This window comes from Cololabis saira, chromosome 9 (assembly GCF_033807715.1).
Source record: "Cololabis saira isolate AMF1-May2022 chromosome 9, fColSai1.1, whole genome shotgun sequence".
NCBI classification, from domain to species: domain Eukaryota; kingdom Metazoa; phylum Chordata; class Actinopteri; order Beloniformes; family Belonidae; genus Cololabis; species Cololabis saira.
Window position 1 is genome coordinate 8,769,087 of NC_084595.1, and position 24,406 is coordinate 8,793,492.

The 24,406-nt window shown below is 43.1% G+C and overlaps 2 protein-coding genes across 2 annotated transcripts; both read right to left on the bottom strand.

Annotated features, from left to right (window-relative positions):
• Nucleotides 1–2,642: 2,642 nt before the first annotated feature.
• Nucleotides 2,643–5,280, bottom strand: pla2g1b (phospholipase A2, group IB (pancreas)). Its single transcript, XM_061729807.1, has 5 exons — nucleotides 5,107–5,280; nucleotides 4,277–4,369; nucleotides 4,003–4,159; nucleotides 3,788–3,915; nucleotides 2,643–2,806 (listed from the first exon to the last, which is right to left on the bottom strand). The coding sequence occupies exons 2-5, from the start codon at nucleotides 4,341–4,343 to the stop codon at nucleotides 2,682–2,684; spliced, it is 477 nt and encodes a 158-aa protein (XP_061585791.1). The 5' UTR covers nucleotides 4,344–4,369; nucleotides 5,107–5,280; the 3' UTR covers nucleotides 2,643–2,681.
• Nucleotides 5,281–10,051: 4,771 nt separating this feature from the next.
• LOC133451391 (hepatic lectin-like) lies at nucleotides 10,052–21,370 on the bottom strand. Its single transcript, XM_061730400.1, has 8 exons — nucleotides 21,295–21,370; nucleotides 21,119–21,199; nucleotides 18,344–18,427; nucleotides 16,627–16,722; nucleotides 16,478–16,528; nucleotides 16,243–16,382; nucleotides 10,504–10,619; nucleotides 10,052–10,400 (listed from the first exon to the last, which is right to left on the bottom strand). Exons 2-8 carry the CDS (start codon nucleotides 21,195–21,197, stop codon nucleotides 10,247–10,249), a joined length of 720 nt encoding a protein of 239 aa, XP_061586384.1. The 5' UTR covers nucleotides 21,198–21,199; nucleotides 21,295–21,370; the 3' UTR covers nucleotides 10,052–10,246.
• Between the last annotated feature and the right edge of the window lie 3,036 nt (nucleotides 21,371–24,406).

Genomic DNA, 24,406 nt, shown 5'->3' on the forward strand with positions numbered 1-24,406 from the left:
ATCCTATTGGACACAAGCTGTTTTTGTCAAAGGAGGAGACCTATCACAGTGCACGCTCTCCACTGGGATGTACGTAAAGCGGAAATACGTCAAGCCTCCTCAAAACGATACCGCCAAAGTAGCCTGCGTTTATCAAGACAGAGTTATTGAAAGCAGAGATGTAGTTTTTTGTAAAGCAGTGGTCTTTGAGGGGGATCCAGACTTAGTTGGATGGTGCAGGTTCATTTGGTTTCAGTCCATGATTGTTAATAAACTCTGCATCATCTGCTGTCCTCTTATGATCCCATTCATTTAATTTGTTTTTGGTGTTTCTGCAGGTTTTATATAACATTGTGGTTCTAAAAGCAGCACATCAGTGCAGCTGGTTTCAAAGAGTTAATTCTCAGAAACAAGAGTTAAAAGATCCTTAAATTAATTTAGAAAAAATATAGTAATTTACTGATGTGGAAAATAAGAAATTTACTCTTACTCTTACTTTTACTTAAAGTAAATTTAAAAGCATTTACTTTTGGATACTTAAGTATCTTTAAAAGCAAGTACTTTTCTACTCTTACTCGAGTAATATTTTGACTGAGCTACTTTTACTTGTAACGGAGTAAATTTTGACCAGCAGTATTTGTACTCTTACTCAAGTACTGGGGTCGAGTACTCTGTCCACCTCTGAGTGTCAGTTATTTTAGAGTTTTAAAGTTTTAGAGTACACATCATACGAAAAATCACACGAGTTTTACAAAAAAAGGGGGATTTTCATTTTTCTTTGTCTTCATGTACAGGACTGTCTCAGAAAATTAGAATATTGTGATAAAGTTCTTTATTTTCTGTAATGCAATTTAAAAAAAAAAAAAAAAAATGTCATACATTCTAGATTCATTACAAATCAACTGAAATATTGCAAGCCTTTTATTATTTTAATATTGCTTATTATGGTTTACAGTTTAAGATTAAGATTTCCAGAATATTCAAATTTTTTTAGATCGGATATTTGAGTTTTCTTAAACTGTAAACCATGATCAGCAATATTAAAATAATAAAAGGCTTGCAATATTTCAGTTGATTTGTAATGAATCCAGAATGTATGACATTTTTGTTTTTGTAATTGCTTTACAGAAAATCACAATATTCTAGTTTTCTGAGACAGTCCTGTATGTCAGTACTGTCACGATTTTTGGGTTTTGTATTTACAGTCATGTTTTATTTTGAAAACCCATGTCTTTGTGTTTAAGTTTTGTCTCGACTTCCCTTGTTCCCGTCTGCCCTGATCATGTGCACCTCTGTCTCGTCAAGCCCTCTGTGTATATCTTGTCTTGTCTTTGCCTTCGTCCCTGCGGATCCGTGTTTCCCGTCACGTTTTGACGTTTTACATTTTAAATCCTGCTCAGCAGCGCTTTTTGTTTGAATTTAATAAACCATGTTTTTGGGAGTCCTTCCACCTCCGTCTCCTGCATCTGGGTCCTACTCATCCGAACTATGACAAGTACTCAAACATAGTTGCTCATTAAAATGAGTTCAAATTTTAATAAGAAGAAATTATTAGATGTATGCAAGGTGATCATCAAGTGTCTTTAAGAATATTTTAACTATGTTTCAGATGAGTTGATGGTTCTCGGCGTAATTCACATCCATACTTAAAGAAGCGCGTGACCTCTCTACTGTACAATGCGATATACCAGACTCTTATTTTGAAACGACAACAGGGTCATTGTCAATCCTGTCAACCATGTTGATGGTATGGTGTAAGTAGATATATACATAGATATAGAGCAGATACAGTATAGTGTAAATATATTTATATGGGCATGTGTGTACAAATATATAGACATATTCAACTAAGGGTATATTTGTAATAATAATAATAATAATAATACATTTTATTTGTATAGCGCTTTTCTAGGCACTCAAAGACGCTTTACACGAGTAAAAATCATAAAAGCAGTACACTCAAAGACGCTAAAGACACTTTACAATAGTATAAAAATCATAAAAACAGTACACATAGGACAATTACATGACACAGGACATTGATTGTATGCATGTATGTGTATGTGTGTGAGTATAATTACAGTATATAATAATAATAATAATAATAATAATAATAATAATAATAATAATGTTATTTAGCAGTGTGAGTACAGTGTGTGAATATTTATATATACAGGTTAAATGATCAGTGAATGGGGGTAGGATTAAATAAGTTTACACTTCTTCCTTATCCTTTTTTGGCACATGTAAATCAAGATAGCAAGTTTTAAAGGAGGAAATTCTTTATTTTGTTGTTTTGTTTTCTTAAACTTCTCATGAAGTGTTGTTTTTTTTACATGTACAAAAATAAAATAAATCAAATCAAAAAATTGTTGTTGCTACAGTACAGCTGCTGTCTGTATTTTTTTTTGCAAAAAGGGGTCAAATCTTTTCCTCACATCAGATGAAGAGTTTTTTCAAAACTTTCTTCTTTTTCCTTTTTTTTTTTTTTTTTTACCAATTTGACAAAGCTGAGCTCCTTCTAGCCTGACTTACCTCATAATATCTATAGTTATATCAGCCTGGTCTCACAGATATCGGCGAAGCCTGCATGAACTCTTAAAGCCGCCCTATGTGGCAATGCCAGTACTGAAGAAAAAATGATTTCAAAGAGACTTCAAAGATGTATGTAATGTGTTTTATTCTTTTATCTGATTTCTGATTCAGTTGATACAGTGGACGTCAGGATCCAGGTTCTTGTTTTCAGGTATGTATTTGGCCTGAGCAAAGCAGTTCGCTGCCACTCGATCGCACTCACACACGGCAGCTTGGCACTTATTGTTGGTTCCTGTGGAGACAGACCAGAGTCGGTAAATGAACGGAGAGCTTGTTGACGATAACCAAACATGTCGTTTCCTGTCCATGGATCCAGAATTTCAAAGCCATGAATTCTCAGCCAATTGCTGGAATGTTAAAGGATCCGTGGTCGTCTTCACCTGTACTTTAATTTTCCTTAATTTTCCAGTCAAGACTGGTCATAATAATTTTCTCAGATGAAATTCTCTTCCAGCTCTTTGGGAAAGAGTTTCGTTTTCCCTTGATCTTATTTGAGCAGAATATGTTTTTAATTTTTTACACACAAAAAAATCCCTTCCAATTTATGAAGGGCTTATAAATGTTCCACGGAAAAAAACAAGAAGAAGTGAATAAATATATATATATATATATATATATATATATATATATATATATATATACATATATATATATATATATACATACACAGGACGGTCTCAGAAAATTAGAAAATATTGTGATAAATTTCTTTATTTTCTGTAATGCAATTAAAAAAACTAAAATGTCATACATTCTGGATTCATTACAAATCAACTGAAATATTGCAAGCCTTTTATTATTTTAATATTGCTGATTATGGTTTACAGTTTAAGATTAAGATTCCCAGAATATTCTAATTTTTTGAGTTAGGATATTTGAGTTTTCTTAAGCTGTAAGCCATGATCAGCAATATTAAAATAATAAAAGGCTTGCAATATTTCAGTTGATTTGTAATGAATCCAGAATGTATGACGTTTTTGTAATTGCATTACAGAAAATCACAATATTCTGATTTTCTGAGACAGTCCTGTATATATATATATATATATATATATATATATATATATATATATATATATATATATATATCCTCTCTTGTAAATGTTAGGATTTCATAGAAACCAAATGCTGAAGCAGCAAAGTTGGCAGAAACAATATTTTTACAATTTTGGTCACAATTGCACAATGTGAACGGACAAAGAGACAATCTCACCTGAACAGTTCACCTGATTATTTGAACAGGTGTAGTCATAAGCAAGGATATAGGGAAGGTCCATAAGGCCTGTGCATCCAGGTTTTGCTTTGCTGCTTTGGTAACATTTATCATGAGCTTTACAGCACCTGAGAAATACACCAGGAAAGAGAGACGTTTGAGAGAGGGTTTTAATTTCACCAGAATTCATGAATACGTAATGAATGGCTCCCTACGTGTCCACTTCGTCCACTGGAGTCCCTCTACCTCCGAAGCCACACCAGCACCCGTAATCATTGTATTTGAGAGGATTAACACCAGGCTGAGCACAGCTGATCATTTTCCCAAACTGCCATAAAGCTCTGGGCGGCGTGGCTCCACTGACCACACAAGCTGGAAAAAGACGCGTGAGGCAGACAAGCTTTTAATGAATGGATCCAGACAATATGAAAGATGAGAGCGGTTGCTGCTCGTCCTCGTGCTCAACCCTTTCAGTTAATTCAGACTTACCAGTGAGAAGCAGCAGCAGCAGGGGGGCCGTCACGTTCATGGTTGCAGTCAGATGGACACAGAGCATGTGACAGCCTGCTCTTTAAAGGTCATCTAACGGAAAAAAGGAAAAAAAAGTAAGATAAGAGAAACCAGAAGGGTGGGAATTTAAGGAGGCATTTCTCGCTGCTAATGAGTGAATTATCAGCAGCATTTACTGAATGACGTCATTTAAGATAACCTTTTTTTTGAGTATTTTCACTTTATGATTTTGAATTGTATATGTATTTCAAAGTTGTACCTGTTTTCTTTTGAAAGCATGCAAGATCAGAATCAAATTAAATCAAATCAAACTTTAGTTATATAGTAATTTTCAGATCAGAATCAAATAAAATCAAATTTTATTTATATAGTACTTTTCAGATCAGAATCAAATCAAACTTTATTTATATAGTACTTTTCAGATCAGAATCAAATCAAATCAAACTTTATTTATATAGTATTTTTCAGATCAGAATCAAATAAAATCAAATTTTATTTATATAGTACTTTTCAGATCAGAATCAAATAAAATCAAACTTTATTTATATAGTACTTTTCAGATCAGAATCAAATCAAATCAAAATTTATTTATATAGTACTTTTCAGATCAGAATCAAATAAAATCAAACTTTATTTATATAGTACTTTTCAGATCAGAATCAAATCAAATCAAACTTTATTTATATAGTACTTCTCATACAATAGTAATGCAAAGTGCTTTACATAATACAAATAAGTTAATAAGAAGCAATAATGATGATGGAAAACAGTAAAAATGCACCCCAACACACACGTGCACAGCTACTTACGTAGTATTGTTATGAAAACCGATATGAATCTGTGAGAAAAAGAAAGATTGCACAAAAACTAGCGCCATAAAAAAGCACAGGAAGACCTAAGCCAGGCAGATTTTACAGGAAAGACATGTTAACTCATTTATCTAGCTCACTCCGGTCCGGCACAGCCTGTGCCGGACAGGGATTACACCGTTTAATATTTGACTTTTGAAGTACTTCCTAATATACACTTTGTAATCTTTCGACCTTGAAGTCGAGGTTTGTGTTCTCCAAACTTAAATGAGATATAACCCCCATCACACAGCTGTACAAACAGCTGGCATTTGCTGCAGTTCCCAGCACTTCCCACTGCACATTACCTCATAAGTGTTTAAATATTAACATGAAATTAAACCCCAAGTGGTGGGTGTAAGCTAAGAACGTGTTATGTATTAATTTTGTCGTGTTGTCTCTCACAGACGCTTTTGTTATTTCCTGTTTTAATTTGGAAAACTGGCGTTACCTGTCTGTGTCTCGCGGTCTTTCCTCTTTTCTCTGTTACACACCTGCTTGTTGTTAGTCATTAGTCATCTAGTAACTACAGTCCTCTCGTGGGTTTGGGTTACTCTTCTCCTGTCTCTAAGTTTTCTTGTTGGTGTGTGTTATTGCTGTGGCACAGATGAAACAACAGGTCGCTGCTGGCCGTGGCAATTCATGACTTTTCATAATACGGTACGGGATGTACAGAGTTCATGAATTCTCCCTACATATCTGGACGGCACTACAAAAAAGGCAATCGCACTGTGCAGTGCGCTACACAGCGACACGGGGGTGCTCCAGAAACTTCTGTATTTACACAGCTTCAATTCATCACATGTGCGTCTGGGTCACTTCTCCCTCACCAAACCTACTGTACAGTATATCAACTGACCATCAACATAACACAAACTTGTACTGTCTTTGGGTCAAAATGACCTAATTCTCCCCTCGTACATTCCTTCCTGTTTTTCTCCTTTCCTTCCTTCAAAATCTTAAAGAAATAAAAAATCTTAAAAAAATCAAAAAAAATTAATTAATCTACCTTCCAACCTCGCCGCGCCCCCCCTGCAATAGCTCCGCGCCCCCCAGTTTGGGAACCACTGATGTAGTGGGTTACCAATGGTTCCCTTTGAGGCTGCGGTCCCAGCTCTGTTCTGGTCATTGACCAGGTCCTCCCGTGTAGTTCTAGGCAGATGCTGTTACAGCCATGGCTGTACCTCCCTTTTGCCCCTTTGTTTCCCTGTGTTCTCCCCTCCCTTGTGTTTCCTTGTGTCTCTCCCTGTGTTTTGTTTTGTGTGCTGGTGTGGGTGTGGTCATCTGCCACTCACTCTCAGCTCCTGGATTCCTACACACCTGCCATCCATCAACTCATCTCCACTGCAGTATATCTACACTGGCTTTTCCACCACTCCTTGCCAGATTGTTGTCAAACCTCCGTGGTGTGCACTTCAGGCCGATCCAAGTGAAACCCTAACGAAATCTTCTTGTTGTTTTTGAGCTCGTTTACTGACTGCTTTTTCTGCTGTTCCCCCAGGACCGTTCTCATCTGCCAGCTACCAACCAGTCTGTTCTCCCAGCCACCCTCCAGCTCCAAGCTACCCCAGGCTTCCACTCAGCCCTCCATATTCTTCTCCTCCCCACGCCAGCCATTCCCCGTGCCAGCAACCACCTCTGCCCTAACCGGACCCCCTTTTTCCCCTTCCCTACAATAAATTCATTCTTCACTCCACCACTGTCTTGCTCTTGGGTTGCCCTTGTGAGCCTGTCACAGAACAATCTGGCCAGTATGGACCCAGCGGACGTGGATTCACTCTGTCGTGCTCTGGCTTCCCAGGGGACCCTGCTTGGACAACATGACAAGCTTCTTCGTGAAGTAGGGGAGTCACTACAGGCATTACCTACCAGTGTTTCCCAACTCACTGCTTCATTAGCCGCTGCTCCCCCAGACGCTGCTCACCCTGATTCACCCCCAGCTCGTGGTCGAGTTAAAGAAAGTTTTTGACTGTCCCATCCAAAGCAAAGACACTTCTAGCAAGCTTTTCTCATTCCGTCAAGGCTCCAGGTCTGTTGCGGACTATTCCATTGAGTTCAGGATATTGGCAGCAGAAAGTGGGTGGGGAGAGCTAAGTTTGTAGGGAACATATATGAATGGATTGGCGGATTACATCAAGGATGAGCTAGCGGCGAATGAAACAGAGGATTTGGACTCCCTTATTTCCCTGGCTACTCGTCTTGACAATCACCTGCGGCAGCGCCGCAGGGAGAAAGCAGGCCGTCCACAAATTCCCATATCACGCCCTCTGCCTGTGCCTCAACCTAGCTTAGCTCCCCAAGCCATCCCCTGTGCCAGGTCCCGCTCCAGTGACTCCTCAAGCTCCTCCTTTCCTCTACCCCCTGAAGAACCCATGCAGCTGGGTCGGGCTCATCTCTCCCCAACAGAGCGTCAGAGGAGAATGCAAGCTGGAGAGTGCATTTATTGCAGCCAAAAGGGTCACTTCCTTGCCTCTTGTCCCCATCGGCCAGATAGAACAGGCTTGTCAGTAACAGTGGGGGTTCTGTCAAGCCAAATTCCTTCCTCTCCTAACCCCCAACCCAGAATGCAGTTCAATGCCACAGTGTGTTGGAACCAATTGTTCCTGCCTCTACCCGCCTTGGTGGACTCCGGTGCGGACGAAAGCTTAATGGATGCCACTCTGGCTGCTCAAACAGGCATCACCAGTGAGCCCCTGGACGTTCCCTTGAAGGCTAATGCCCTCAATGGCCACCTCCTTGCCCATGTGACACACCTTACCAAACCTGTACATCTCATCCTGCCCGGTAATCATCGTGAGTACATCCAGTTCCATCTAATTTCCTCTCCCAGTGCCCCCATTGTCTTAGGTCACCCCTGGCTCCAGAAACACAATCCCCTTATCGACTGGTCTGTTGGCAAATTGGTTAGCTGGAGTCCCTTTTGTCATTTAACCTGCTTGTAGTCTGCTCTTGCCCCAGTAGAGGCCATTGTTTCCCCTCCTACCGCGGAACCCCCAGATCTGTCAGCAGTCCCAGCTGTTCATCATGATTTGAATGAAGTCTTCAGCAAACAGCGTACCCTCTCCCGCCAATTTTACCCAGAGGAGGCGCCCTCCATTCCAGACACCATCATTCCTGAGACATGTGTGGTGGCAGCAGTTACATGGGAGATCAAATCCATCGTCATGGATGCTCAACAGGCTCAGCCAGACCCAGCCTTGGAAGAGGACATCTCAGTCCCTTCGGTCCAAGCCCATCTTCGCCGTTGCCGCAAGGTCTGGAAGGATGCCCGTGCTGCCTTGCTCCGCATTGCTGACCGCAATCGGACATAGGCCCCTAACTACAAACCAGGTCAGAAAGTGTCGCTCTCTTCTAAGGATCTCCCTTTGCAAACCTCTTCCAAGAAACTCACACCCCGTTATGTTGGCCCATATGAGATACTTTCTGTCATAAATCCCACCGTTGTCAAGCTCAAGCTTCCTCCTCACATGAGGGTTCACCCTGCATTTCACGTCTCCCAGTTGAAGCCTGTCTCCACTAGCCCACTGTCTCCTCCAGCTGCGCCCCCCCAAACAACCTGACAAGCCTGGTGGGTCGCCTGGTGGCGCCCGTTGAGGAGGGGGTACTGTTACAGCCATGGCTGTACCTCCCTCTTCCCCTTTGTTTCCCTGTGTTCTCCCCTCCCTTGTGTTTCCTTGTGTCTCTCCCTGTGTTTTGTTTTGTGTGCTGGTGTGGGTGTGGTCATCTGCCACTCATTCTCAGCTCCTGGATTCCCCCACACCTGCCTGCCATCAGCTCCCTCAGTCTCCACACCTGCCATCCATCATCTCATCTCCACTGCAGTATTTCTACACTGGCTTTTCCACCACTCCTCGCCAGATTGTTGTCAAACCTCCGTGGTGCGCACTTCAGGCCGATCCAAGTGAAACCCTAACGAAATCTTCTTGTTGTTTTTGAGCTCGTTTACTGACTGCTTTTTACGCCATTCTCATCTGCCAGCTACCAACCAGTCTGTTCTCCCAGCCACCCTCCAGCTCCAAGCTACCCCTGGCTTCCACTCAGACCCTCCATTGTCCTCTCCTCCCCATGCCAGCCATTCCCCGTGCCAGCAACCACCTCTGCCATAACCGGACCCCCTTGTGAGCCTGTCACAGATCCCTCCCTATCAATGATACTCCATGAGGTGAGATCTTGCCCTGAGCCCCAGCCCGTCATCTTGAGCTTCTTCCATTTTCTAATAATTGCGCCAACAATTGTTCCCTTCTCACCAAGCCGCTCATGGTCCTCTAGCCCATCCGAGCATTGTGCAGGTCCACAATTTTGTCCCTGGTGTCCTGAGACAGCGCTCTGCCCATGGTGGAGAGGTTGGAGGCTGATTGATGGTGTGGGCAGGTGTATTTATACAGGTAATGCATGGAAGACAGGGGGACGAACTAACAGGTCTGTCAGAGGCAGAGATCTTGCTGGTTGGTGGGTGATCAGATTATTTCATGAGATAAAATGCAAATCAATTATTTAAAAATCAATGTGTGTTTTCTGTTTTTCTTTGTATTCTGCCAGTTGAAGTCTACCGTTAGAATGACAGATCTCTCCATAAAATACTTATTTTCCCCTCTGTATATGATATCCTATATGTGTGTGTGTGTGTGTGTGTGTGTGTGTGTGTGTGTGTGTGTGTGTGTGTGTGTGTGTGTGTGTGTGTGGAGAGAGAGTTCTGACAAAGGCTTACAGAAATTAAATATTTTGATATTAATCAACATGAAATTCAATACAAGAAACACTTTATTGACCATCAAGGGGAAATTAATGGTATTAAATTAAATTACATTATGGAAATCACAGGATTTTCTAGTGTTTTTCGTTCTTGAAGACAAGATGAATACAGCCACATGTTTCTCTTCAAGCAACATAAATGCAGAGTCAGAAGAATCTTCAACACTGAAAGTGTCTTTATTGAAATTCATTTAAAAAGAACCCAGGCCATCATTTCAATGAAACCCTCAAAGATTTACAGTGCATGCATGTTTCCATCTGTTTGCATTTTAGCCATCTTTTCCCACTTTAACAGATCTGACATATTGACGAGGGATCATCATTCATGGGATGTCTCTCTTTGACAACATTATGCCTTGGCTTCACAGATGTATCTGTACACCAGGTTACAGTCGGCATCGTTCCACAGCTTGCGTTTGCGAATTGAAGAGGCGTGAATCTGCCCACAATCTTCTCCATTCTCTCTGTAGTCCCAGTTGTCAGGTTGACCTTTGTCCCAGAAACTGAACACCAACATGAGGAGGAGAAAGGAAAATATTACACTTGATATTTGTTCTACGGTAATTGCCTTCTTGTTTCACTGTTAGACCTTCATACTCGTCTTACGTTGGGGTTGAGTGGAAGTCAGTTCCATCCACCCAGCTCCATTGTCCTTCATTATGTCGCTCCACAAGTCCAATCCAGTAGTTATATCTGATTTCAACTATTTTTGAAATGAAGTCCTAAAATTTCAAATAAATAGAAAAGCAAACAAGCCTTTGTGAATTGTATTCAGTGTTTTTTTTATATATATTCTGTTAGCATTTTCCTCACATAACAGCAGCAAGCTGATTTCTACGGAAGAGTATTAGGGCCAGGCAGGAGAAAAAATATTTGAGAGGGGAAAAAAAATTTTATTGTGCACTTCGAGAACCCCTCCTTGAACCGCCACCTTACTGTGGTGGAGGGGTTTGTGTGCCCGAGTGATCCTAGGAGCTATGTTGTCGGGGGCACTTTCGCCCCTGGTAGGGACTCCCATGGCAAACAGGTCCTGGGTGACGGGCCAGACTAAGAGCGGTTCACAAACGCCAATCCTGAGGAGGAATACAACAAGGACCGTTACGTCGCCCGGATCAGCGTCACCGGGGCCCCGCCCTGGAGCCAGGCCTGGGGTCGGGGCTCGCTGGCGAGCGCCTGGTGGCCGGGTCTTTGCCCGTGGGACCCGGCCGGGCTCAGCCCGAAACGGCGACGTGGGCCCGCCTTCCTGTAGACCAACCACCCGCAGGAAGGGCTGTGAGAGGCTGGTGCAATGTGGGCTGGGTAGCAGTCGTGGCGGGGTGCCTCGACGACCCAATCCCTGGACTAAAACCCTCACAGTGGGGACATGGAATGTCACCTCGCTGGGGGGGAAGGAGCCGGAGCTTGTGCGTGAGGTTGAGAGATACCGGCTAGAGATAGTCGGGCTCACCTCCACACATAGCTTGGGCTCTGGAACCCAGCTCCTTGAAAGGGGCTGGACCCTCCACTACTCTGGAGTTGCCCAGGGTGAGAGGCGGCGGGCTGGTGTGGGCTTGCTCATAGCTCCCCAGCTCAGCTGCCATGTGTTGGAGTTCACCCCGGTGAACGAGAGGGTCGCTTCCCTGCGCCTTCGGGTCGGGGAAAGGTCTCTCACTGTTGTTTGTGCCTACGGGCCGAACAGCAGTGGGGAGTACCCGGCCTTCTTGGGGTCCCTGGGAGGAGTACTTGATAGTGCTCCAACTGGGGACTCCATTGTTCTACTGGGGGACTTCAACGCTCACGTGGGTAATGACAGTGATACCTGGAGAGGCGTGATTGGGAGGAACGGCCTCCCCGATCTGAACCCGAGTGGTGTTTTGTTGTTGGACTTCTGTGCTAGCCACAGTTTGTCCATAACGAACACCATGTTCAGGCATAAGGGTGTCCATCAGTGCACGTGGCACCAGGACACCCTAGGCCGGAGGTCAATGATCGACTTTGTTGTCGTTTCATCTGGCCTTCGGCCGCATGTCTTGGACACTCGGGTGAAGAGAGGGGCTGAGCTGTCAACTGATCACCACCTGGTGGTGAGTTGGATGCGCTGGCGGAGGGAGAGGTTGGACAGACCGGGCAGACCCAAACGGATTGTGAGGGTCTGTTGGGAACGTCTGGCTGAGCCCTCTGTCAGGGACATCTTCAACTCCCACCTCCGAGAGAGCTTCTCTCAGATCCCGGGGGAGGCGGGGGACATTGAGTCCGAGTGGACCATGTTCTCTGCCTCCATTGTCGACGCGGCGGCTTGAAGCTGTGGACGCAAGGTCTCCGGTGCCTGTCGTGGCGGCAATCCTAGAACCCGGTGGTGGACACCGGAAGTACAGGATGCCGTCAGACTGAAGAAGGAGTCTTACCGGGCTATGTTGGCCTGTGGGACTCCTGACGCAGTAGATGGGTACCGGCAGGCCAAGCGAGCCGCGGCTCGGGCAGTCTTGGAGGCAAAAACTCGGGTCTGGGAGGAGTTCGGGGAGGCCATGGAGGAAGACTTCCGGTCGGCCTCGAGGAAATTCTGGAGGACCGTTCGGCGCCTCAGAAGGGGGAAGCAGTACTCTGCCGGCACCGTTTATGGTGCGGGTGGGGAGCTGTTGACCTCGACTGGGGACATTGTCGGACGGTGGAAGGAATACTTCGAGGATCTCCTCAACCCGACTGACATGCCTTCCACTGAGGAAGCAGAGAGTGGGGACTCTGGGGCGTGCTCATCCATCACCCAAGCCGAGGTCACTGAGGTAGTTCATAAGCTCCTCAGTGGCACCGGGGGTGGATGAGATTCGCCCTGAGTACCTCAAGTCTCTGGATGTCGTAGGGCTGTCTTGGTTGACACGCCTCTGCGACATTGCATGGAGGAAGGGGACAGTACCGCTGGAGTGGCAAACCGGGGTGGTGGTCCCTCTGTTTAAAAAGGGGGACCGGAGAGTGTGTTCCAACTACAGGGGGATCACACTTCTCAGCCTCCCCGGGAAAGTCTACGCCAGGGTACTGGAGAGGAGATTACGGCCGATAGTCGAACCTCGGATTCAGGAGGAACAATGTGGTTTTCGTCCCGGTCGTGGAACACTGGACCAGCTCTACACCCTCTGCAGGGTGCTCAAGGGTTCATGGGAAATTGCCCAACCAGTCTACATGTATTTTGTGGATCTGTAGAAGGCATTTCACCGTGTCCCTCGTGCCGTTCTGTGGGGGGTAAGTGAGTATGGAGTCCGGGGCCCTCTATTAAGGGCTGTCCGGTCTCTGTATGATCGAAGCAGGAGTCTGGTTCGCATTGCCGGCAGTAAGTCAGACTTGTTCCCAGTGCATGTTGGACTCCGGCAGGGCTGCCCTTTGTCACCGGTCCTGTTCATAATTTTTATGGACAGGATTTCTAGGCGCAGCCAGGGGCCGGAGGGGTTCCGGTTTGGGAACCTCAGGATTTCATCTCTGCTTTTTGCAGATGATGTTGTCCTGTTGGCTTCATCAGACCGGGACCTCCAGCATGTGCTGGGGCGGTTTGCGGCCGAGTGCGACGCGGCAGGGATGAGAATCAGCGCCTCCAAGACCGAGGCCATGGTTCTCCATCGGGAAAGGGTGGCCTGCCTTCTCCGGGTGGGTGGAGAAGTCCTGCCTCAGGTGGAGGAGTTCAAGTATCTCGGGATCTTGTTCACGAGTGAGGGAACGATGGAGCGTGAGATTGACAGACGGATCGGTGCAGCGTCCGCAGTTATGCGGTCGATGTACCGGACCGTCGTGGTGAAGAAGGAGCTGAGTCGAAAGGCGAAGCTCTTGATTTACCGGTCAATCTACGCTCCTACCCTCACCTATGGTCATGAACTTTGGGTAGTGACCGAAAGGACGAGATCGCGGATACAAGCGGCCGAGATGAGTTTCCTCCGCAGGGTGGCTGGATGCTCCCTTAGAGATAGGGTGAGGAGTTCGGTCACCCGGGAGGAGCTCGGAGTCGAGCCGCTGCTCTTTCACATTGAGAGGAGTCAGCTGAGGTGGCTTGGACATCTGTACCGGATCCTCCTGGACGCCTCCCTAGGGAGGTGTTCCAGGCATGTCCCTCCTCCCTAGGGAGGTGTTCCAGGCATGTCCCTCCTCCCTAGGGAGGTGTTCCAGGCATGTCCCACCGGGAGGAGACCCCGGGGAAGACCCAGGATACGCTGGAGATACTATGTCTCTCGGCTGGCCTGGGAACGCCTCGGACTCCCCCCGGAAGAGCTGAAGGAAGTGTCTGGGGTGAAGGAAGTCTGGGCATCTCTGTTGAGGCTTGTGGCAGGGTGGAGGAGCTGCAATCAGGCTGCAATCAGGTTGATTGGGGCACAGGTGGCCCCAATCAACCTCTCCACCCAGCCTGCCTTCATAAGGCATGGCTGCAGAGCAGCAAGGGGTCTCTTGTCTGCTGCTGGAGCTGCTGAGCTGTCTGGTGCTGTGTTTGTGCACGTGTGGTAAATAAAACAGTTCTGCACTGAAACTCCGTGTCCTCTCTGTCCTGTCGGTCGGGCCCCGTAGCACTAGCCTTGCTACACTGGCGCCCAACGTGGGGCCCGACGGGATGGAGAAGGGAGGCACGGAGCGGGCCCTGGAGGCACTGGCCCGAGCAATGGCCGACCTGGCAGCCGTGCTTCAGGGCCAGGGTGAGCGGCAGCTCGCGGCGCTGGAAGCGCTGCTGGCGCCGCAGCCGGCAGGCAGAGGCTGCGGGACCAGCGGAGCGACCCACTCCAGCGCCACGTCTGAGGTTCGCCACGGCGGCCCCGGAGGATGCGGTCCCGGAGGATGCGGTCCCGGAGGATGCGGTCCCGGAGGATGTGGTCCCTGAGGATGCGGTCCCTGAGGATGCGGTCCCGGAGGATGCGGTCCCGGAGGATGCGGTCCAGGAGGATGCGGTCCCGGAGGATGCGGTCCCGGAGGATGCGGTCCCGGAGGATGCGGTCCCGGAGGATGCGGTCCCGGAGGATGCGGAGGCTGAGACTGAGGTCGGCGAGGCGGAGACAGACCAGCTGCTGGAGCAGTGCTGCATCGGGGAGGAGACGGACCAGCGGCCGGAGCAGTGCTGCGTCGGGGAGGGGGTGGTCCTGGACACACACCGGCCACGGATGCCGTCTGGCCCGAGGCCACCCTGGGCCCGGTCCCGAGAGCGGCGTTCTCCGCTGTTACGCCGAGGGCGACCTCCCGACCGGGTTCTGTGGTCGGCCCGTCGCCGAGGACGACCTCCCGACCGGCCTCAGCGGTCGGCCCGTCGCCGAGGACGACCTCCCGACCGGCCCCAGCGGTCGGCCTCAGCGGTCGGCCCGTCGCCGAGGACGACCTCCCGACCGGCCCCAGCGGTCGGCCGAACCGGGAAGGCCCGGAGGCGCAGTCTGCGGTTCCTGGCTTCCTCTCCCGCTCCGAGGGGGGCGGGGGGAGTTGGCTCGGCCGGATGGACCCCGGCCTGAGGTTGGCGATGGGGGTGTGTGGCAGGGTGGAGGAGCTGCAGCCACTCAGGTTGATTGGGGCACAGGTGGCCCCAATCAACCTCTCCACCCAGCCTGCCTTCATAAGGCATGGCTGCAGAGCAGCAAGCGGTCTCTTGTCTGCTGCTGGAGCTGCTGAGCTGTCTGGTGCTGTGTTTGTGCACGTGTGGTAAATAAAACAGTTCTGCACTGAAACTCCGTGTCCTCTCTGTCCTGTCGGTCGGGCCCCGTAGCACTAGCCTTGCTACAAGGCTGCTGCCCCCGCGACCCGGGAACGGATGAAGCGGGAGAAGATGAGTGAGTGACTTCGAGAAAAAAGTCGAAATGTCGAGATTAATGTTGAAGCACAATTTCGAGAAAAAAGTTGAAATGTCAAGAATAATGTTGAAGCACAATTTCGAGAAAAAAGTCGAAATGTCAAGAATAATGTTGAAGTACAATTTCGAGAAAAAAGTGGAAATGTTGAGAAAAAATTCAAAATTTCGTGAATAAAGTTGAAATGTTGAGGAAAAAAGGTGAAATTTTGACTTTATTCTTGAAATTGTATTTCAACATTATTTTCGACATTCGACTTTTTTCTCAATTGTACTTCAACATAAATCTCGACATTTCAACTTTTTTCTCGAAGTGCACAATAAAAAAAGTTTTCCCCTCTCAAATAACTTTTTTTCTCAACATTTCCACTTTTTTCTTGACATTTCGACTTTCTTCTCGACATTTCGACTTTTTTTCTCAACATTTTGACTTTTTTCTCGACATTTCAACTTTTTTCTCGAAGTGCACAATAAAAAAATATCTTCCCCTCTCAATATTTTTTCTCCTGCCTGGCCCTAATACTCTTCCGTAGATTTCGGACCGAGCTAAACTGGAGGAAAATGAAGCTCACCAGCTCCTCTGCGCCGTTCACCACCAGCAGGTGTCCCCTCTGTGATACGCACTGAGCCTCTGCTTTGCTCCAGGTGATGCTGGTGAGGGAGAGCAGGTAGCAGCTTCCCTGGAAGCTCACCCATCCTGCCCTACATCGTCCTCGCGTTTTATGGGGATTCAGAAAAGTACAGCCGGTTTGACTGGGCCGGAAATACTGACTTCTGATTATTTGATATTAAAGCATTCACTTTTACCTCTCTCTGGGACAAGTTTCTTCAAAACGACCTCCTCCACCGTTGGTTCAGCTTTATTTTTGAAAAAAACGGCGAAAGACATCAGTCGCTACATGGATATAGATTTGGTTGCATCACTATATTTTGACTAGGAAACATTTCTTTATTACCGGTGGGAGACAGTGGAGACAGTGGAGCTTTTCCGTTGTTTCTGATGGTCTGAAGGTAAACTTTGACTTCAGTGATTTCTCTGTTTAACTGGGAAACTGGGACATTAATAAAAAAAAACAACAAGAAACAGTCATACAATTATTGTACGATTGATAACTTTTGAATGTAATAAAGCTAAACGGATTACTGCAGGAAATTCTTGTAACTGTTTACTTATGCTATGGTGAGCCACCATGGCAATGGACCAAAGAGGTTAAGGACAAGACACTGTTTATGTAGAAATGCAGCAAAACTGAAAGTAAAAAAGGAAGTAGTGGGAGCATGAGATCACAATCAAGTAAGATGCACAAGCTTGATTAGCTGCTGAGGAAACTGGGAAAATCAGAAATGCTGTATCATTGTTACTAGACCGCAGAAGCAAACACAAACACAAACATTCTGCAGACAGAACGGTAAGAGTGAGAACAGGGATTACGCTGCTTGTTAATAAAAGAGGGTGTAACCCTGGACATGTTACTGTGAAGGAGCATCTCTGCACCCCAGTTATTGAAGTTCTGGCCGTGAGTGTCTGTCCAATGTGAGCTGTTGCTAATAAGGGCGTTGGATCTGGCAGGGATGATAGGATTATGTCCCTATCGATTTCCAGCGACTGCTTAAATATCCCCTCTTATCATTTTGGCAGGAAATAAAAGCAAACAATTATCCACCAGATATAACGTGTCATAGAAACAAACAGAATCCAGTTTTTCTTTTTTACTTTAGCTCTAACTCAAAAACATATGTCACTAATGTATCACTTGTCTTACTGATGGACTGGCTCTCGTTGTAATTGGTACCACAACCCATCGGTACATGTTAAGGGAAGTCCAGGGTTCTGTTGTTTCTGGATCACAAGTTGAGAAGAGGGAGATGGACAATAGGAGATATTTTAATTGCCAACGAGCAGGCCAGCTGACAGTCTTGCTTGGGCCCCGGACAAAATAATCTGGGCTCCCCTGCGCCCGGATTTCTCCTTCTCCTCTCCCTCTGCTCTTCAGGTTTTTATACAAGCTAATGGACGTTAACATTAGAGCTAGCCAGTTAGGTTAAGTTACAAGGTTGGTAATTCGTTGGCTCTGCTGTTTCTTGCCTTGCTCTACGCTGACTTTATTAATTCCAGCTTCACCGTCACCACCCTTTTTTAAAATATTTGTGTAGAGAATCTCTGAGGCCTCTATTTTCTTCTTCTCTTCTCTTTTCTCTTCTTTTCTGAGCACCGGACTTGTGCTGACCGGACATTTTGACCATTCTAATGGTTGAATTAAATGATAACATCAAATTTTGATCAGCGGCCAAACCATTTTTGTGTTGGGGGTTCTTGACCACAAGGACAATTAGGAAGAAAACAAATAACAAGCTTTTATGTAACTCAAATACTAAATATCTTTTCCACAAATAGGCATATTTTGAAACATTTTGAAAAATGATTCCATAATTTAATGAGAATATTTTTTTTTTATTTATTTTTTTTTCAGTTTCAGTTTTTTCCTGCTCCTGCTTCAAATGAATGAATCACTGGATTATGTTTACAAAAATGTAAAAAATAAAAACACAACATCCAAATACAGTTGTGCTATCATCTGGTGATTTAAACCACAACTCTGTCAGCAGTATTAATCTAATAATGTAATGTCATTACATTCAATTTGCTTTACCGTGATGTGTTTAAAGACTCACATTTGATCCCTGTAACCATCAGCAGAATCAGCAGCAGCAGCACCAGGATGATGTAAAGGATATACATCGCCATCCTCTTCATGCCTGAAAACACTGACAAACATTTCATCATTTTATGATGATATCTGAATTATTGCACTTAATTGCACAAATATTAATAAAAAAAGGTCAAGACCAAAAAATTTGAATAAAGAAAATAGTCTCATGGACTTTTACATTTACTTTGATTTTGAAGTCAGTATTGACAGTATGTTGACAGTATATTTGACAGTTAATGTGGGAAAGCATTCACGCTGATGGGATTGAAGTTGACGCCATCGTACACCTGCTTCAGCAAACTCACCCTCACCTGGATGAATGTAATAATTGCTCGGGGGTTGATGTTTATGTTTATGTTCATGTTCTGATCTCTTGAAAGCGTCTAGAGACAACATCTGTTGTATAAGACGCTATATAAATAAAATTGAATTGAATTGAATTGGACAAATCAGGCAGCATTGTGAGCACAGATTCTTTGATTTCTCCAGCGCATTTGTCATGATTTATCCTCCACTGTTATGTAACAAATTCCCAAAAAAGCCACAGCCTGAAACCTCCACAATCAAGATTAATTAGTTACCTGACAAACACATCAGAGTTTTGGGTTTATTGAGTCTGACTGATTGGTCAGCAGCACAGGAGCTCCACAGGGGGCCGTACTCTCACCACTCCTCTTCCCTCTGTATAGCTCAGACTTCCATTTCCATTTTATTCTTTATTTCATTCAAAAAATAAAACAAACAATTCAATACAAATACAAATACAAATGTTCATAAATTGTGAATGAAAAGGGAGCAGAAAGAAGAAGAATCTTATCTAATCTGCCCCTTTTTCCAAGAAATAAATTCACAAATAACAAATAAAAAAAAAAAAAAAAAAACTAAAATAAAATAAAATTACTGCCATCTATAGGTATGTCAATCAAACTTAACTAACATATTTTGTTATATTTACTTAACATACAGGGTTTAATTGTTCTTTTGAATGTAATGTTTGATTTGGATTCTTTGTTTTCTTTATTCAGATTGTTCCATAAACTGATTCCTTTCACAGAAACACAACGTTCCATCAATTTTGTCCTGAATTTGTTTTTTTTTTAATCTTTCCTTTTAAGTTATACTTGCTTTCTCTTTTTTCAAATCTTTTCTGAATGTTGATTGGTAAAGTTTTTTTTATGAGCTTTAAACATAATTTGCAGAATACTATAGTCTACTAGTTCATGAAATTTCAACAATTTTAACTGAAGGAATAATGGATTTGTTGGATCTCTATATCGTTTTCTACTGATTATTCTTATGGCTCTTTTTTGCAGAATGACAATTGACTGAATATATGTTTTACAGGCATTTCCCCCAAACTTCAACACAGTAGGTCAGATACTTCCAGCACAAATCGGAGTCCTGTCATCTTCAGTTGTGGGTGTATCAGAGGCGGAACGGAGAGTAAGTACAGAAAACTGGTAGACGTCTCTGACATGATGGTGTGGGAACAATCATTTCATCTTGAATGTGAACCAGGCGAAGGAGACGTGTGTGGTTGCCACCTTTCACAAATAGAAATAAGGGACACCCCAATTTCAGCATTGCAGGCGCCAAAAAGAAAGGGACATCCCCAAAACTTCTAAACTGCATAGAAATGTGTTTATTTTATATGAAAAAACAAAACACTTTGATTTAAAGTTTAAAGTGCTTTAATAGCATTGAACTTGCATGACTGTACAGACAGCCAACCATACAACGGAAATATCCTCCTATGCTACATACATCCACATCAGCCCAGATGTAGAATAAAGCTACAGGTGAAGAAAATGGTGTAAAAGTTAATTTATTTCAATAATTCAACTTAAGAGGTGAAACTAATATATTACATAGTCTCATTACATGCAAAACTAAATATGTTAAACCTTTATTTTCTTATAATTTTGATGATTGAATTGTTTATTGATTTCATAAAATATTCTTATTCTTATTCTTATTTGGGGTTTTCATAAACTGAGTCATAATCATCAACATTATAACAAATTAAAGCCTTGAAATATCTCACTTTGAATGTAGTGGGAAACAATATATTTGTTTCACCTTTAGTTGAATTTACTAAGAATGAAGTTTTGCAATACATTCACATTTTCAGACCTTCACCTGACCTGTATATTATGATATCAATAAATAAGAGCATAATATGTGTCCGTATTGATTCAATACGGAACGCAACTTTTAATTCACAATTACGTAAAGATTCCGTATTTTAAGGGACGGGTGGCAACCCTGGACGTGTGGCTCTATGCCGAGGACTGTAATGAAGCTCCTGATGGTGATTGTGTCAAAAGAAAATATTTCATGAGTTGTTGAACAAACTGGATGACCTCCATCCCTTTTACACTGATGAAACATGAGTGTCTTCAGTCCGAGGCTTCTTCAGCTCTGCTGCAATAAAAACCGGCATGGGAGATAATTTTCACCGCTGCAATAACTTCAGACAGCAACTGTTTCCGGAGAAATTACTTCTGCATGATTCTTCTTGTAGTTTGATTTTTGAAAATCTAAATCTTACAAGACACAAAGATTTAAAAGTGGAAAAGTCTTATATTCCCAATTATTTTTATTTTATTTTGGAATGTCCATAGAAATTGTTGCGTGTGAAATAAAAGTTAAAGTTAAAGTTAAAGCTAAAAATCCTTACATCTTTCTTGCATATTTTCCATACATTGACAATATAGTTTTGGGGTTGTGATTTTACCTGATTGTGTGCTGATGTTGTGCTCTCCCCGTACAGACTGGCCATCGTCCTGTCCAAAGTGGTGATACTGACTTTCCATGACTGAAAATCATTCAGCAATAAAGAATTGACTTGTATCATCATTTCTTTTTCTTTTTACTTCTCACTTTTAAAATCAGTCATTTCAATGTTCTTACCGGTGTTAATCCAGCCGTTTTCAGGGTTTATCTTGATAATCAGTGTATTCAGCACAGAATACACTTGGTCCCAAATTCCAAGTGCAGTAGCTGATAAGAGGTCAATGAAATCCCTTTTGTTTGGTTTCAAGCAACAAATGTTAACCATTAATGGCTCAGTACGTCTCGCCAACTTTAAGCCTCGTGCTTCCAAAGCTGTGAATTTAATATGAAAGGACTGTCATTTACTTTGACATGTTGATATATAGTGATAATACAGGACTGTCTCAGAAAATTAGAATATTGTGATAAAGTTCTTTATTTTCTGTAATGCAATTAAAAAAAACAAAAATGTCATACATTCTGGATTCATTACAAATCAACTGAAATATTGCAAGCCTTTTAATATTTTAATATAGCTTATTATGGCTTACAGTTTAAGATTAAGATTCCCAGAATATTCTAATTTTTTTAGATAGGATATTTGAGTTTTCTTAAGGTGTAAGCCATGATCAGCAATATTAAAATAATAAAAGGCTTGCAATATTTCAGTTGATTTGTAATGAATCCAGAATGTATGACATTTTTGTTTTTGTAATTGCATTACAGAAAATCACAATATTCTAATTTTCTGAGACAGTCCTGTATATAGATGACATAAGACATGATAATAGAAAAATTGTCCAACGTGGATGACAATATCCATATGTAGACCCACAAGTGACTTTATGTCTGCAATGTTTCTCTTTGTTGATTAGTCGATTGCTACAGAGGATTAAATTAATGGAAGTCTCCAGTCGTGATCAGAAACAAACATCAAGGACATTTTTAACTGGAATATGTTTGAAAATTTGGGAATAATGTGACCTTTTGTATAAGGAACTAATCAGGAGTGTTTCACGGTTGTTGCTGTTATCCATGAAGATGGTGAAATAGACTAAAACTATAAATTGGTCACTCTTTCTTGTGATTTTCAAAAAAAACCTTCAGCAATTTCTTCCAGAAAGCCCCACAGTGGGGTGATAGTTATCAGGAGCTCCAATCCCATTTCAGAAAAAGATGGAATAAATGAGAAATGCAATGATGAAAATAACCCAGTGATTCTGAAATCTAATTAGATGTTTTAATTTGTTTGCAGACAGTGTGACTCCGAGATATTTCATTTGTTTCCCTTCTAACTTTATTTCATTTGTTAATATAATTTCATTCATAAACATCAGGCATGCAACACTTTCCAAAGAAAGCTGGTATAGGGACAATTTAGTGCCATAGGTGGAATAAAAATATGATAATGCTATTTCCAACAGGGGATAACAGCAGGTACTAAAGCAAAATCCGTTGACCTTCCTAAGAAGTAGTGATGGGCAGAAGAGCTCCACTATGTCAACTAATTTGTGAAAGAAAAAAAAAATTGAAATGTGAAACCGTGGTCCTAAAAGAAAGATCAGGACGGGATTTTAATCTTCTCCATCTATAATACATAAGATCAATAAATCATTCAAGAAGCACTGCATCAAGAACTATCGCATGACAGCTGATTAAATTACACGTGCAAGGGATTACTCTGGAAAAATGATGTAAAGCCCTACAAGATGGTTCAACATTCATAGTTCCCATTTAAAAACTTCTGTGCAATAAGACACATTTTTCTAGCCTTGTCCTGAAGCAGTGTTGACATTTCTAGGTTCTGAGGCATTTGGGATGGATATTACACCATGGAAACATTTATTCTGCACAGACAAATCAGTATCCAAGATCTCTTTGGAAGAAATTGACATTGTATGCTCCAACTCAGAAACAACAAGGACCATTTAGATCAGGGGTCGGCAACCCAAAATGTTGAAAGAGCCATATTTGACCAAAAACACAAAAAACTAATATGTCTGGAGCCGCAAAAAATGAAAAGTCTTGTATAAACCTTAGAATGAAGGAACACACGCTGCATGTATCTAAATGAGTTAAACTGGGGGAATATTTTTTTTTCATTATGCACTTCGAGAAAAAAGTCGAAATGTAGAGAAAAAAGTCAAAATTTTGAGAAAAATGTCAATGTCGAGATTAATGTAGTAAGTACAATCTCAAGAAAAAAAATCAAAATGTTGAGAAAAAAGTCGAAATGTTGAGAAAAAAGTCGAAATGACGAGAAAAAAGTCAAAATTTTGAGAAAAAAGTCAAAGTTTTGAGGTTAAAAAGGAAGAAAAAGAGAAAAAAAGAAGAAAAAAAGAAAAAGAAAAGAGAAAAAAATTTAAAAAAATGAAAAAAAAAGGTCAAACATTTTTGAAAAAGCTCCAGGGAGCCACTACGGCGGCGCTAAAGAGCTGCATGCGGCTCTAGAGCTGCGGGTTGCTGATCCCCGATCTAGATTGTCAGGAACAAATCAGTTGGGCAGACTGGTAGTGTGTTAAATCAGTACTCTTGTCAAAACGGTGTGACAATTTTATGTGAGGGGAAAAAAGGCACACTCTTTTTTTTTAATTTTATTTTGCCTTTATTTAACCAGGTCAGTCCCGTTGAGACACAATGACCTCTTTTCCAAGGGAAGCCTGGCCAAGACAGCAGCATAAAAGAAATTACAATTGCAGACACAAGTCACACAACAAAACAACAATTACAAGGCATAAAAATGACAACACACAGATAAAATACATTTCAAGGGGGAAGCAACAGGGCTAAGGCTCTGGATTCACATTAAAAACAGAAACAAGTACGATATGAAGCTGCTCCAATTTCTATAACACGAGTTTTCAGAGCTCCAAGATTGATGAGCTCCTTTAGCTTTAGAGTTTTTTGCAGTGCATTCCAGGCAACAGGTGCAGCGTACTTAAAGCAGTGCTTACCAAGTTCTGAGTTAACTTTAGGCACATTTAGTAAATAAAACTCGTTGGAACGTAGGTGGTAGTTGCTCTGGGATTTGGAGAAATAGTTACATAAATAGTGGGGGAGCACTCTGTTGCCTGGCTCAAACTTGTGGACCATTGACAGACTAGTTTATAGACCATGATGTCTGATTGTGATCTGGCCAAATCTGAAACATGCAGAACAGAGGGCCTTGAGGACCAGGGTTGAAGAAATGACTATGAGGTGTACGGGTTCTTTCTTTTCCCCCCTAATGTGTTTAAGAGAGAACTTTGCA

Coding starts and splice junctions, on each gene's coding strand:
- pla2g1b (XM_061729807.1), bottom strand. CDS start 4,343: ATGCTCTGTGTCCATCTGACTGCAACCATGAACGTGACGGCCCCCCTG. Junction 3,916..4,002: donor CCAGTGGACGAAGTGGACAC/GTAGGGAGCCAT, acceptor TGTATTTCTCAG/GTGCTGTAAAGCTCATGATA. Junction 2,807..3,787: donor TAATCAGGTGAACTGTTCAG/GTGAGATTGTCT, acceptor CTGTCTCCACAG/GAACCAACAATAAGTGCCAA.
- LOC133451391 (XM_061730400.1), bottom strand. CDS start 21,197: ATGGAAAGTCAGTATCACCACTTTGGACAGGACGATGGCCAGTCTGTA. Junction 16,529..16,626: donor GTCTCCACTGTCTCCCACCG/GTAATAAAGAAA, acceptor TCAAAAATAAAG/CTGAACCAACGGTGGAGGAG. Junction 10,401..10,503: donor GACTTCCACTCAACCCCAAC/GTAAGACGAGTA, acceptor GTTGGTGTTCAG/TTTCTGGGACAAAGGTCAAC.